This window comes from Haliaeetus albicilla, chromosome 8 (genome assembly GCF_947461875.1).
Source record: "Haliaeetus albicilla chromosome 8, bHalAlb1.1, whole genome shotgun sequence".
Lineage (NCBI taxonomy): Eukaryota > Metazoa > Chordata > Aves > Accipitriformes > Accipitridae > Haliaeetus > Haliaeetus albicilla.
The window spans coordinates 17129642-17144315 of record NC_091490.1 but is presented as its reverse complement, the minus strand read 5'-3'; the positions used below and the strand labels follow the sequence as shown (position 1 = coordinate 17144315).

The 14674-nt window shown below is 37.9% G+C and overlaps 1 protein-coding gene across 6 annotated transcripts in view; it reads left to right on the top strand.

Annotated features, from left to right (window-relative positions):
• The window catches only part of COL24A1 (collagen type XXIV alpha 1 chain), a 152400-nt gene that overhangs the window by 38680 nt on the left and 99046 nt on the right, over window positions 1-14674 (top strand). For 5 of the 6 annotated variants that reach the window (XM_069789138.1, XM_069789141.1, XM_069789137.1 and 2 more), the window contains exons 8-13: window positions 504-548; window positions 2817-2870; window positions 4077-4121; window positions 6326-6379; window positions 7080-7124; window positions 12284-12337. In XM_069789138.1, coding sequence (XP_069645239.1) covers window positions 504-548; window positions 2817-2870; window positions 4077-4121; window positions 6326-6379; window positions 7080-7124; window positions 12284-12337 — 297 coding nt within the window. The remainder of the gene's footprint in view (window positions 1-503; window positions 549-2816; window positions 2871-4076; window positions 4122-6325; window positions 6380-7079; window positions 7125-12283; window positions 12338-14674) is intronic. The other variant, XM_069789140.1, reaches the window with a different exon arrangement.

Sequence of the window (14674 nt, the reverse complement as noted above, 5' to 3'; positions counted from 1 at the left end):
AAATTCCATAATATAAGGGCTGGAATTTGTTCTATGTTAATTTTAAAAAGAGATATCATGTATCCTGGAAGGTCTGTCTGTCTTGAGAGTGTCCTAGAATAGTCTGGGATGACCCTCTACTTATACCCCTCCTCTGAACTGCCTTGTTCAAAAACGACATCATGATAAGGATTTGGAACGGGGAAATGCACCGTAGCAAATGCAGTTCTTCAGTTTCAGCAATAACTGGTGACAGCATCCCATGTACTCATTTGTTGAAAAGACTACAAATCTGGAACTGTCTTTAAGCATGCTGATATCTTGAAATTGTCTGAACTGCCATGAAGATTTCTTACTCTTCTAACTCAGCTTTCATATGAGTTGCTAAATGTAAACCATACTAATGCTGCAGGCAAACAAGTTTGGATAATTTTGTTCTTGATAAAGGGAGATTGGAGTAGGGAAAAAAGGTCCATTTTGTGTGTTTAACTGTATTTATCACATATCTGTTTCTCTACCTGTAGGGTCTTAAGGGTTATCTGGGACTGCGAGGGCCACAGGGTGAGCAGGTAAGTGATGAGAGCACAGTATGCTATACCCTACAGATGAACAACTGAGGACAGAAGAATGCATAATCCAATATAAGTGTTCAGTATAAGCAATCAGTGTAAATTACTGACTGCTTAAGGAAATACTTGATAGTTCTTGACCAAGAATTCAGCCTGTTTAGAGATCAGTGTGGTAAAAAATGGTCTAAATGAAATGGTAAAGACCAGCTTGTTTTTCTTCAACTGCCACACTGGCTTAGCAGAGGTTGGTGTAAAATTCTTGTTAGAGGCACAGTTTGGATTCTGTCAAAACCTCTACGGTTTTAATGCATTTTAAATCTCCTAGCATGTAGAAAATGAAATGGCTATTCAGTGCTTTTTCTCACTTCCATGTCAGTTCAAGAAGCAATCTGAATGGTAAGCTTCAAAGACCTCCAATTGCTGATGCGTCTTGTTAACGTTAATGAAACTTCTAATGGCAGAATAGATGGAAGCGTGAGTCTCCTTTTGGATGACACTGAAAGGGAAACTGTGATGGTAACAGATGATAGACACCCCAAGGGAGATGAAAACTCATGAATATCATCCGTGACTTTAATGAGTTTTGTACACAAATCTTAACTGAACGAGTGGTGATGTTTATTATAGGTCCACAGGCATTTTTTGGTGATGACTATAATTTAGCAGTGAGATAAAGAGATAACCAGTGAAAAAAAAAGTCAGTCTTAACATCAGAAGTGTGTCTCAATCTTTGAAGATGTTACAGGTGAAAGGTAACCAGTTAGTTACCACGGAGGGGAAAAAGTGAAGCTTCCATTGAAAAGTAATTCTGCTTATTATTCATGCAATCAAGCATGTAAGTTCCTTTGAAGGCAATTCATGTTCAAGAACACAAAAACTGGTGATGTGCAACTGATACCTTAGTGTTCTCATACTGCTGCTGTAAATATTTTCCTTTGTTATTATCACTTAAAAGTTATGTCAGAGTATTTTCTAAGAGAACACTTTGGATGAGAGAGTTCTATTTTGCACGTAGTTTTTACTGCTGGTATTTTCAGGCCTGGCTGGTGAAGGTGATGAGTTAGACCAGTTACTTGTCATCTGTAGCACCTACCTGTGTTTGTAGTTTTTAGAAGCTTGTACAGCGAGGACACACATTCCTCTGAATTTGTGAATTGTGGAACTCCTTGAACAGCTGGTGACAAAGTAAAAGTTTTAAAAGATAAGTTGTAAATGCAATGATTCTACTGCTTTTTTAGTTTTTTCATATATGCATATTTTGAGGTACAGCTGAGCCAAAATAGGAGACCATGGATCCTAGTTCCATGACACAATATCTGTCAGAAGATTAATCACTACCGGTTGAAAGCAGGTGACAGAAGCATCTCAGTGGCAGCTCATTTAAACAGAAAATACTGCAACCCCTTTTTGCATCTGCACTCCTGAGTTCTGCTTCCTAAGACTGCTGTTTCACCATAAATCAGCTGTGAACAGCTCGGAGAGGAAGTCCTCATCCATTGCTGTGGTAACATTGACATATGACAGTGGGTGGAATGGTCAGGCTGGGAGAGTGTCCAACTAATGGACTTGGCCTGTTTAAAATGAAATTAACTGAACAGAGGTAGGTGGAGCTTCCTATGTTTTGGTGGTGGGCCCATGGCATTTGGCACCACTTCAGAAAAGCACATTTTTCTGAAAATAAACAGTCAGATGTGCAGTTGTTAAGTAGTAAAACAACAACAAAAATTACCTGGATTTGATTAGGAGGAAGAAGATGGAGAGAAGTTCTATACATTCATGACTAATCCGGTACTATATTGACCTGATTCTGAAAGAAACAAAAAAATTAGTCTTTGTAAGGACACAAGGATTCTTCTTTAATGAAACATTTAACACATCTGTTCTAATACAGCTAAGACCACTACAGTTATTTCATTAGAAGGACCCGTCTCCTATAGTCCTCCTCAATTACTTTTTATAAATAGCATCTGTGTTTTTAGTGTGGAAATAAGGGGTGTGTTGTTGTATTTCACAAAATCTTAGACTACTCTTCTTGTAATGCTTTTTAAAGCATATGTAACTGAAATTGGTGGAGTTACTTCTGTATGATGAGTAAATTTTAGGGTGTTGCTGTGTAGCTTGCTTAAAAAGCAATTCTTCCATGAGCTTAAGCTGTGTCATATGACTAGATGTTAAGAGAAATGATAAAACAAATAAACTCCAAAGCATGACATTAAAGCTGTTTGTCGTTTCTTCCCCCCCCCCCCCCCAACCTCTTTTTCCACTTAGGGAATTCCAGGAATGGCTGGCAATATTGGGGCAGTTGGTTACCCTGGCAGGCAGGTGCAGTAACTATACTAATGTCTTTGCAGTTTGGGGGGTTTTTTTCTTTGTTCTGTTTAAAAATACCATCTTAACTCTTTTAGAGCTACTAATAGTATAAATGTATTTGTTGTGTCCTGTCACTTATTGTTGAAACAAACCTCTTTCACATGTAGTGCCCTTTAGGTAATGTTGAGTCTCATGGCTTTTAAACTTGGATGAGTTAGATGCAGTAATGCTGTACCTTTCTGGAATACGAAAATGACATTACTGAAGTACTGAATGTCCAAACACTTTATGCTCCTTCATAAGCCTCTTGTGGTTCTATGTGTTTTATCTTCTTCATATTTCAAGTCGAGAAACAATAGGAAACTGCCTGTTGTAGTATAGTTCCTCCTGATTTTCACCAATGCATTTACTTCGCTGCTGAAACTATTTCTTCAGCCCTTTAAGGAAACAGAACATCAAAAGATTTTTTTTTTACCCGTTCAGATATTTGAGAAGGAGAACCAATAAAGCCAGAAAGCAGCTTTCTATAAAAACAAGCACCTATATAAATATTTATTTTATTTTTTTAAATTTACATATAAGCTAACAGATACCTCAGTCCAGTAAAACAAGTAAGACATAAAGTAGAAGTATTCATTATTTTCCCTATATAAAGGTATATGAGCCAAATTCAACAATTGACTTTGTGGTTTTGTGTCTGCTTAGAGGGTGAATTTGACCAAGTACTTCAGTGTTTTATTGGGTTAGGTTTGTAATGGCTATATATTTTAAAATTGCATTACAATATTTTATATAGTAGTGGATGATAACATGTTTGTGTTGAATCACATAGAATGTTTAGAGCATTTGGACTACATATGCTAATCTGACATTAGCTTTAAAATAATTGGAAATGTGTCCCAATATAGAAGTTTATGAAAAATCCTGTGAAATTATGTCAATGTAATGCCAGATCACTGAGTCTGGAAAAAAATTTTCTCCCAGAAGAAATAATTTTAATGTAAAGGAAATTTCAGTCATTGTTTAAGTTCAGCCATGAATTAATGGGAGACCTTTCTGAACATGGTCCCAGGGGACTACTTGATTACACCCTCTTCAATCCTAATAATTTTAAGGATGTGTTGCCAGTTTACAGTTAACAAATGCTGTTACAGTTCTTTTAAGTAGAGCATATCTGGTTGTTTAAAATGAAGTACAACTCATGTCTTTTTGTAATAGGGCTTAGCTGGACCAGAAGGTAACCCAGGTCCTAAAGGTGTAAGAGTAAGTAAGCATTTTAAGCATTTTGGCATGCGTGTCTATTTTTACCCATACAGTAGAAAGAAAGGGATGAGGAATTTCATTCAGCTCTGCCAGTTGTATGCCCGCTGAACTGCTCTGTCTTTACAGAACCTACAAGTGAGAAAACATAGTGTTTCTTTCAAAGTATATGTGAGGATTTAATTCTTTTTTCCATGGTGAGCAGCATAGAGCAGTCTTCCATTGTTGCCCTTCCTCGCACTTGGAATGCATGTAGGCAAGAGAAAGAAAGCAATAGTGAATATGGGTGTGAGAGCTGAGAGTGAAGAGGAACGGACATTTCCTGCCTGAAGCATTATTTCCATAATGGAAGCTGTCAAGAAGGGAGACATACCTGGCATTTGCAATCTGTAACAGCTTCAGAAGTTGATAAAGGGAAACCATCTTGTCACATAAAAAACATAAAAGTGAACTTGAGATTTTAGAATGGTTCAGCTGTATAATCCAGGGGCTGAAGGCTCTTAATGCTTTGCTGATTCAAGGTTTGCTTTTGATTATTCTTGGAGGTAAAATAGGTTGGCTTTTTTCTGGTTTTGTTTGGTTTATATTTTGTGGTTTTTTAATAGGCACATGTGCATGCCTATACATGCTTGTGTGTGTATAAGTATTTTTTCAGACTGTCTCTCACCATCAGGCAGCAGACATGGGTTTCCAGAAACTTGCATGTTGCTGGTTCTACCTAAGATTTGAAGGAGCCTTTTGCTAGATGTTTTCAGGCCTTCAGGCCATTTGTGTTATACAGGTTGCTGAGCAGTGTGTCGTGTTCTCAAGTATCTATTAAAATAATCGTGTTGCTAGATTTGCTTTTGTCCTGTTTTTTGTTTTTTGGTTTTTTGTTTTTTTTTTTTTTTTTTTAATGTAGTTACTAAAAGCCTTTACCTGCAGCAGCTTCTTAAACATATGTCTGGTTTTGGGGGGTGGGTTTTTTAATGTCAGTTTTCATTACAGTGATGGGAAAAATTGGTTCATCAGGACCAAGTGCCAATAGATATTGCACCCTCAGGGATTGTATCTTTTACATTTCTTTGGTTTATTTTTGCTCAGATTCTCAATGCATTTTGTCTCGTTCTCCTCTCAACCAACAAGACGTTAAGTGATCCCAGTCACTTCCTGAGAAGTTGTTACTACTCTGTTTACACAAAACTAAAAATGGCCAACATAGGAGTAATTTTAGGGAAAAACACCTGTCAGGTGTTAAGGCTAAGTCCTGTATATGAATTCTACAAGCAACTTCCAATAAAAATGATGACGCAGCCTGTTGAGACATACTACTGTGCCATGGAGGCACATGGAAACGTGATTCAAAGTATCTTTAGAGCTTTAAGTTTAGAACATTCCTACAATCCAACTATACTCTGCTTCTCAGCTGTTTTAAGAAGCTGTAGAAAAAAGAAGTGCCTCTGTTTTCCTTGCTTTCATTAGGCTGGATGACAAGATGGGCACTATCTTTCATAATAAAAAAAAAAAAAAAAAAAAGGCAGCCCAAATCATTACAATCGGAGGACATGGCGGGGGAGATGAAAGCAAGGGATTCTTTTTTTCGTAACTAATAATAATTTTGTTCCAATCTCAGTTTGAATCTGGTAGTGCAGAATCCATCTCTACTACTATTTTTGTAAATTGTACTATCATTTCTGCTGAGTCAGCAGCATGTTTCTGTGTCCATACAATGCATTATATGATAGGATTGTTTTCTGACTTTCTGAGAGGAAGGTGGGAAAGAAATGCATTGTGACTGAACTTTAAGAAAAACATTCTGCTTATGACAAGATAGACTTTCTAGGACTGTTGCATATAGCAGTGATCACACAGTGCTATTAAAGATGAGAACATGTTTTCTGACTTATTTCATACATCAGGTTAACTTCAGCTTTTTCGTATTTAATTTATTCTAATAAATAAGATCTCTGATGCAACTTTGTTTTATTGGAACACTTTCTTAGTACTTCTTTATTAAATGATTCTGTACCCTTATAATAGGAAATTGTTTTTGCTGTTGGTTGGAGAGTAAATTCTAGTCACGTTTAAGTTTATTGAGCTTCACTGGTAATTTCAAATGAGCCTGAATTTAATCCCTGGATCTTGAACCCACAGCTGGCCAATACTAAAGGACAAGCAGTGTTGGTGGGAAGCAGCCTTGTAATCAAGAATTGTTCTTATGTTTTTAGGGTTTCATTGGACCTCCAGGTGTGGCAGGACAACCAGGACCTGAAGGAGAAAGGGTAGGTTTAATAGAACATTAATAAGATATTGATGTGTGGGCAGTAATGCAATATATGTTAGAATGGGAACGGAGAAAATGTACAAGGTACAGCTATTCATTTGAGTCTTTGTCTAAAAGCAGAACTGATATGGACAAAATGAAATAAATAGGTCATATCTGATTAGTGTAATCAGTGAAATATACTGGTGCTAAAGTTAGGTAGGGAGCAGCTGTAAATTATTGTTTGCATTTAATCTAGAGCTGCAAGGATTTAGCAGTATTTTTTTTCTTACCACCGAGGTCCATAATGAGTAGTTTCCATTGAAGCAATTTTGTTCAGTCAGTAATTAATATTTGTCATTTGTCAGATTATGTTTATAATAAAACCAGTCATGGAAGTCTTAATCTCTGTCACTCTGTGCTTGAGCTTTTTCTTGCTTCTCTTGCGCACAAAGGATGTCTGGCCATGTACCTTGACGGAAGCAGGCTATGGCCCTTCTTCATAGCTGTTCTGATGTGGCCACAGTAAACATAAGCAAAACTTGTGTTTCTGCCCCTCTGTTAAAGGACATTGTATGATTCTTTGCTCAAATCTTTTTTTTTTTTTTTTTTAATGGTGCTTCCACACTGTCTTTTCCAATCAAATGCAGGTTTAATTACTTGAACTTAAGCTATTGAAGAAAAGAAAACCTACTTATGATGGGTTATTTCTTTCTCAGGGCATCCCAGGCTTCCGTGGAAAAAGAGGTCCCAAAGGGAGGCAGGTAATGCTTCTAACACTTATTACAATTTCTGCTGCCAATGTAAATGCACCTGTAATTCACTCTGTAACTGTAATTAGCTGAAAAATGTTAGTTTTATTTTTTTTTTCCATAGATGACTTTCTATTGTTTCCAGTTAGTACTTTGCAGTACTGCAATTTCTGTGCAGGTTATAACTACTAGATCTTCTGAAGTGATGAAGACTTAACACGATGAGCCTTGTGGCTGGCTACTGATATCAGCTACTTCTTCTGATGACAGAAACGCATAAATATATTCTGTAAAATTAGTGTTAGCACAAGGTATAGATATGATGCAAGTTTTGTAAGTCTGATTGTGGTGTTGGTCTGAATGCAAATCAGCTGCTTCTAATGTCTGATATTTCTGGACTATGGTAAATTAAAGCTGTCCTCTACTTAACATATATTTCTACAGCTGAGAATAAACACAAATCTGCCAAGTATACATTATCAAGGTTTACATATTTCCTGTGGTATATCTTCAATGCCAAGTGTTTTGTTTTCTGCTGCAGCCTTATTATTTTAGGTCTTTGAAGCTATCCAGGAGTTCCCAATTTTAACTTGCTTGTGGTTTGAGATTAGAAACTGTGATAGCATTCTCCAGTTGTGCACTCGGTTGCGATCAGCAGTTCAGATGACTTTCATCTAGCATGTTGAATAAGCTTGTTCCGCAGTGGCAGTGTGATTACTATCGTTTGGCCCTTGATGTATGCTATGAAAGTTATGGAGGATTCAGTTTAATTATGTTTTGTTTTCTATGTGATCTAACACTAGCCAAAAAAGGCACTAGCTTTCAACAGAATTCCTTTTGATGTAAAGAAAGGCAAGCAGAGAAGAGTGTCATTAAACTGATATTCTGCTCTTTTTGAAGCTGCTATCAAATTGTTAAGGTATAAAATAAAAGTAAGAATCTGTTTTTTAATTATTCAGCTGGCAGGACAGAGTGCTTCTGTGCTTGTTGACCATATTATAGTTTGCTTATAATTTGAATCAAATGATACTTTATGCATCTGAGTGTCGGGCAAGAAGGGGTCTGTGCCATCAGTACCTTGCAGTAGTTGGCAGTGGGTTTGCTGGTGAGTCACATGCAGCATTTAAGAAGGAGGAGAACCTGGATGGAAAGCAAAGCCTTGTGCTCAGTGTGGAAAAGGAAGAGGGGGTGACAGAAGGGTACTCTGAAAACATGTTTTGCATTATAATCTCATTCTCAGTGGCAGGTTTCACTGAGGCTTCTGATTGCCAGTGTAGTAGTTTGTTTCAATCCATAACAGTTGGTGCTGTGCATGCTGTGGTAAGCAGGTATTTTTCATTTACAGTAAGAGCACAACTTCTATCAGTGCCAGGCTATGGTCTGGTAAGGACTTTTATTTATATAAATCAATTCAGAGAGGTTTCACATAGGTGACAGAGCACCAGAAGCACCTCTGCACAATGTCCACGATTACCTTCATTGAGTACTGATTCCTTTGTAATGTTGTCATTTCCTCAATCCTAAGGTTCATTCCAAATCCTCTCTATGATTTATAAAGTACTTATTTTACTAAAGGCTACTAATATAGGGACCAAATCAGGAGGGCAATTGCATGGGAACCTGGCTTGAAGTACTTTGCTGGATCACAAGCTTAGAGAATGTGTGTTATTTTAACCCCAGACAATGATAGCTGTGATGACAACGTTTTTCAACACCGGAGTTAACAATGTTGGTGCTTTGGGGCAGGGCACTGTCACTAAAGGGAATTTGGCACGGGAATTGCATAGTGCCTGAAGTCAGGCTCCTCACCTTGTGTTCTAGGATGCAACTTATTTCTTTGGACAAAACTTCTCTCAATAATAATAGGAGGAAAAAACCCTGTCTGACTGGCAGAGATCCTTCTGAAAGAAAACAGATCCCAAATATGATCTCATTTTTGGAAGGTAATATTAAAGTATAAGAAAGGTGGATCGTACAAGGGATTGTACACTTACAATTCAAAATGCTACTACTTAGCAAGTATATTGAATAGTTATTCATATTTGTAACATCTCTGGAATATTTGAAATGGAACAAAATATTCAATTACTGAAATCTCTATTGTGAAGATTATAGAGTGAATTTTAGATTAGTTTTGCATATGGTATGCTTTAAGAAAATATTTCATAGTAAAAGTATATGTATTCAATTTCTCTCCATTGTATGCTTATAATATGAAATTTGGCTAGTTTTGCAGTATTTCTAATCATCGTCCTTTTAGTATGATGCATAGTGCTTTTACTTACATATATAGTTTGACCACATCTGAGGGAATGTTTTTACATAGTTTTCTTCTATATGGGATTAGTTACAACCAGTGATCAATGTGACAGAACAGACCTTGTAAATTATACCAAGAATTTATTAATCAAGTCCATTGTAACTGTAAAAACAGTTCAGGCTCTGTTTTATATTAAAATTATGCAGAGTTGTCCTTTGTGTGCTTTATGGTAATGTTAAATGTTAATATTGATGTAATAAACCACTTGTTGCACAGTAATATTATTATATTACATCCAATTTTAGACTTTTCTGCCTGTTCTCCTATGTTGCATTTCCCTTTCATTTTTCTACTTACTAAGATAGTTTTATCAGCATCAGTTAGAAGACACATGCTGTTGAGAATGGGATTATGATGACTGTGGGTAATCTGTCCCTTTCGTAACTCGTGCAATGCTGCGTTCCTGCTGTATATAAACCATCATCTGTGACCTGTATGTATAATCTGGTAGCTGGTAGAACTGTCCCATTGTGTCTTCCATTTCACTTTTGATGCCTCATTTGTGTGTTTTAAAAAAAAAAATTTATATTCATGTGTGTTATGGCAATTCTGCCTCTTCCAACACCTACCAATGGTAGGCAGTACAACCAAAATATTATACTGTTAAGGAAAGGGTAGTAAATTAATCTTTGTCTACATCCTATCAGCTGGTAGCTTTTAACAACATAGGCACTGTCAAATACCCACTTTGCATGTGTGAAATTTTACAGTACATTTTCAGAGTTGTGCAAAAATTTGGCCAATGGTGTACAGATTGAGAATCAATGAAATCTGCTTTATTGACCATTAACCTATGAACCTCTACTGTTTAAATGATAAGACAGTAATGATATAAAGACCTGTACTGTCAGATCTTACAATTATGGCTATAGATTCTTATTTGTGAGTTCCATGATCAGATCCTGAATAAAAATTTCATTGTTGTGAGAGGTGTTCCTATCTTTTGCTTTCCTGAATTTGCAGGAGAATGCAGAAAAAAAACTCCAACCAAAATCAACCCAAAAGATGCTACAGGGAGTGTTAAGCATGTCTCGGATTAATTCACAATGTCATGCATTATGATGGGAGTTAAGAGCCTATTACGCTGTTTCAACATACTCTTTTAGCGCTGTGTATGTGTATATATATATATAGGTACACATTAAAAGTTGCCTTAACTTTTATAGAATTCTAGTTTAAGTTATTACTAAAGCCAAATATGGCTTAAGCAGTGCTTAAACTACTTTGATTTATGATATGATTTTTCTACCTCCTTGCCACAGTTTTATGTTGTCTTTCTGACTGCTGTTTGTATAATATTGTATGATGATGCATATCCTCCGTTCCATTAAGGAAAGACACTGCTATACTAAGTCCTGAGCTGGACAGCTATGTGGATGTCTTCCAAACAAGGTAGATTACAAAGGCCAAATTAATTGTACCTTTGACCTGCAGCAGGTTTGAACACAGTCTTACAGAGGTGAAAGGTTAATGCCTCAAAGTACTGTTCCTGACACCCAGAGAGGGGTAAAAAGACATTCAAACACTGAAAAGCCAAAGAAAAGTATTTCACGTAAAAATTATTGTAAAGATGGAATTTGCTGCTTTTCCCCATGGAGATGGACTAGTAATGCCCTGGTGCTTTGTGGCTGATTTCTTCAGGTCAATGCACCTCTCGGTTATCTCAGTACTCTAATACTGTGCAAGACTTCTCAGTTCCAGGAAAAGTCTCTTTCCTGTGAGCACCTTATCTTGGATTTTCTCCAGGCAGGATCCCTTTCCAGCTTGGTATTTTGCAAATTTTGTGATAGGCTCTTCTGTGGACCTTACAATATAATTAAAAAGGATGTTGACTTCTCTGTAGATCTGTGCTCCATCCTTTCTCCTAATTTTATACAGTGATAGGAATCGTGAAAATATTGCATGGTGCTGTTTCAAACTAATAGCGTAAGTTAGCTGTTAGCTTCATGTGGCTCTTCCAGAGAAACAGTGAGATCTGGCTGGCAATAGTACACTGAAAAAATTAACTTAAACCAAACCAAAACAAAAACCAAATCACTTTTCCCGAGCAACTCATGTGCTTCTGCATGGGCAACATCAGAAAAGCAAAACAATCTGCAAAACCCTGAGAGGAAGCAAGAAAGGTTAGAGCCAGTGAAGTGGTGGATTTCCATTTCATTTTGCTTCTCAAGGAAGAAGTGGAAATTCTGTTTTAAGCTTCAACGCCTGACTTGGCCAGTCAGATTTCTTCCCTGTCCTGATAATCCAGTCTCTGAAGTCAAAACTGATAAAATGAATGAGGCTTTTCTATGTCTTGCTTGAGTTATTGTTTCAGTCTCTAGATGCAGACTAAGGCAAGTGCTCACATTGTTAAGGACAGTGTTGTGCCAGAAAGATGAAAAATTTGATTTCTAATGAACATGTATCACGCTGAGACTGCAACCATTAATATTTGGGGAAGAGTAAGAAGAGAACAAAAGTCAGATGTTTAGTGAATGCTGTAGGTAACAGGAAAAAAAAAATATTTGAAGTGAAAATACTAAATAGGAAAAGAGACTCCAAGAAAACAATTCAAGTAATACTTGTTTAATATTGCTCTTAAAGCATTCAGTCATCTGATTTTGCCCTGTGCTTACATTGTGTATAATTACATCTTTTTTTGGTTCTGATTTTAGGAGACAAACAAATACCCCTATACTATTCTATTAATTTGAACTGTGCAGCTGAAACTTTCTGCTTCTCCCACTCCTCCATCTCTCTCCCTGAATCCACTTGCTGATGTCCTAATTTCTAATACCTATAGGTATTCAGTGTTCAGACCAACCTTCACGTCTTGGATAATAAAGAACAAGCATTCTCTCTTTTGCTTTAGGGTTTTCCAGGTGACTTTGGAAATAGAGGCCCCCCTGGTCCAGATGGGAATCCTGTAAGTATCAAATGTGTGTTGATTAATATGGTAAAATTGGTAACACTCAATATTAACTCCCCTCCCAAATGGAAAGGAGACTTTTGCATCAAAAGCAATGTCTTGAAGTCCACTGGAAAATTTTGGACTGTTGCTTTTCTATGGAAATTGCTAGGATAGTACTGTAATAAGCAGTGGTATAAAAAAGAGAAAGAAAAGAACCAGAAAGCTGCTGAGAGCACAGTTGCCACTGCTGCATGTGCTGACTACCTTGAGAATCAGATGTCTTGCTGTCCTCATTGCATTACTGATGAATGTTTTGTCTTCAGAAATTCTTGCATTGGATATGACTTTGCGTTGTTTATTTAAACCATTATTCTAAGATCACCTTAACAAAATGGGATTCTGCATGCATGCCAAAACCCCAGCTTTCATATGCTTATGCATTTGATAGTTGATTTCATCCTTTGAACTGTTACTGAATACAATTATGCTAGTATGTCATTTAGTGCGTTATAATCAGTATGATAACAGCTTTGTCCTTGGCAGTGTGTGCAGGCTAAAGTGCTCTCATGGTATGGTATTCAAACTGTGGCACAGTCACGTCGCTTCACTGGCTGCCCTCAAAGGAGCTTTGCTGTCTTGCAGTATTTGTAGGGAAACTCTGGCTGCAGACTCTAAACTCGGGTTTCCTTTGATATGAGAAACCAGTGAAAGGGCTTTGGGCCAGACAAGGGAACAGTGATAAGTGCCGGGCAAAAGAGCAGCTGATTTGAATCTGCTTTTATTGTTGGATTCTCCTTTGGAAACTGCTGTCAGTTTGTGTCTAAAGGTTGTTCTGATATGGACCAGAGTCAGCAACTAGGCAGAAATGGTCTCTTTTTGAAGGCCTACCCTTTCCTGACACCCATCTTAGAAACTTATTTTAGAAAAGCTTACATGAATTTTGCTGGTGGGTTATCAACGTTTGGTGTCAGCATTTTGGAACATAGAAAAAAATATATTTTGCATTTCTAGTCCCTGAGGCAAAGTTCCCCTTGTGGGAATGCCAGGTGATGTCAGTATGGTACTTTTCAACTTGAAAGCCCTCCAAGGGTTTGTGAGTGTCACCAGCTGCTCTGCAAATGATACAAAAAGGTTAGTTCTTGCTTCCCCTCCTGGCACTCCCAAGTCTCCCTCCATTCCTGATAAAGCAGATATTGTCTTTCCACAAGATCTGCAGAACAACAGTAGTTTAATAGAATCAAGCTCAGAAGGCCTGGATCTGAAATTACAGACTTGGGCTTTACAAAGAAGCTTGGTTTAATGCATGCATTTGCAAAGGAGTTCCTTTTAATCTGCCAAGACAGCCGCTGATCTTACTGCCTTTGCAGACAGGCAGCAACCCCTCTCTCCTCCTCCCCCAAAACTCACCCTACAGGGCTTGTTCAGGCAAGGGGCCAGAGCTGCAGCTGCAGGGGGCTGCAATGCTAATGGGATATTTACAGAGCCTGTTCGTGAGCTGGCAGTGGAGAGTGGGGGCTGCCTGGGAGGCCTGTGGTGGCAGGAACTTGAAGGGAAGACATTTCTCCCCATGTGCTGACTTGACACTAATGACATTTGTCTCCATGCCTAATTTCTTCTGCTTAACAGAGTAATGCCATCCTTCATTTCCACAACACCCTTTCAATCCTCTGAGGATGTCAGTCTGCCTTGGAGGATTTTGCTAGAGCATTTGACTTCCTCTGTGGTTAGTTTGGAGCAGGTTGGAGAAGGTGTATAGGCACGGGAGGAAGGAGGAGAGCATGAAGGTGTTCTCCGTGCCATGCCCAGCAGCCAGGCCTGGTTGGACAGCTTCAGAAAAGGACTCACATTTGCTTGCACAAAAATTCCCCTTCACTGTGGGTGCCGATGGGCTGCAGTGACCCCTATGTATGATATCCATTGAGTAGCAGGTCCCAGGTGTTGGGACAGTTTGCACGAAGCATGCTGACTCAGAGGGCTGTAATACCCCTTTCACGCAGGGCAACGAGACTTGGCAACTGTTTTCCCATGGTGTTCAGAATTTTAGCCTCTGCTTGAGTGCAACAGAGGCAGTAGTAGAGTACTGTTGAATTTGTTACTTCTACATAAAGTACAAACACTGTAGTTTGTATCAAGAAACAATTTTTCATAGAGTTTGAGACCTTGAGACCAAATTTTCATAGAGACCTTTAATTTGCAAAGGTCTTTCTATGGACTGAGCCAGTGTTCTGTATATCTTTCAAAGGAATCCTAATAAATTCTTGAGGTGTCTTTTTTCCACCCCCAAAAAATAGTTTTCCTTCTTCCCGCTTTAAATATGGTAACAAATCTCATATTCTTTAGCAATGCAGGAAT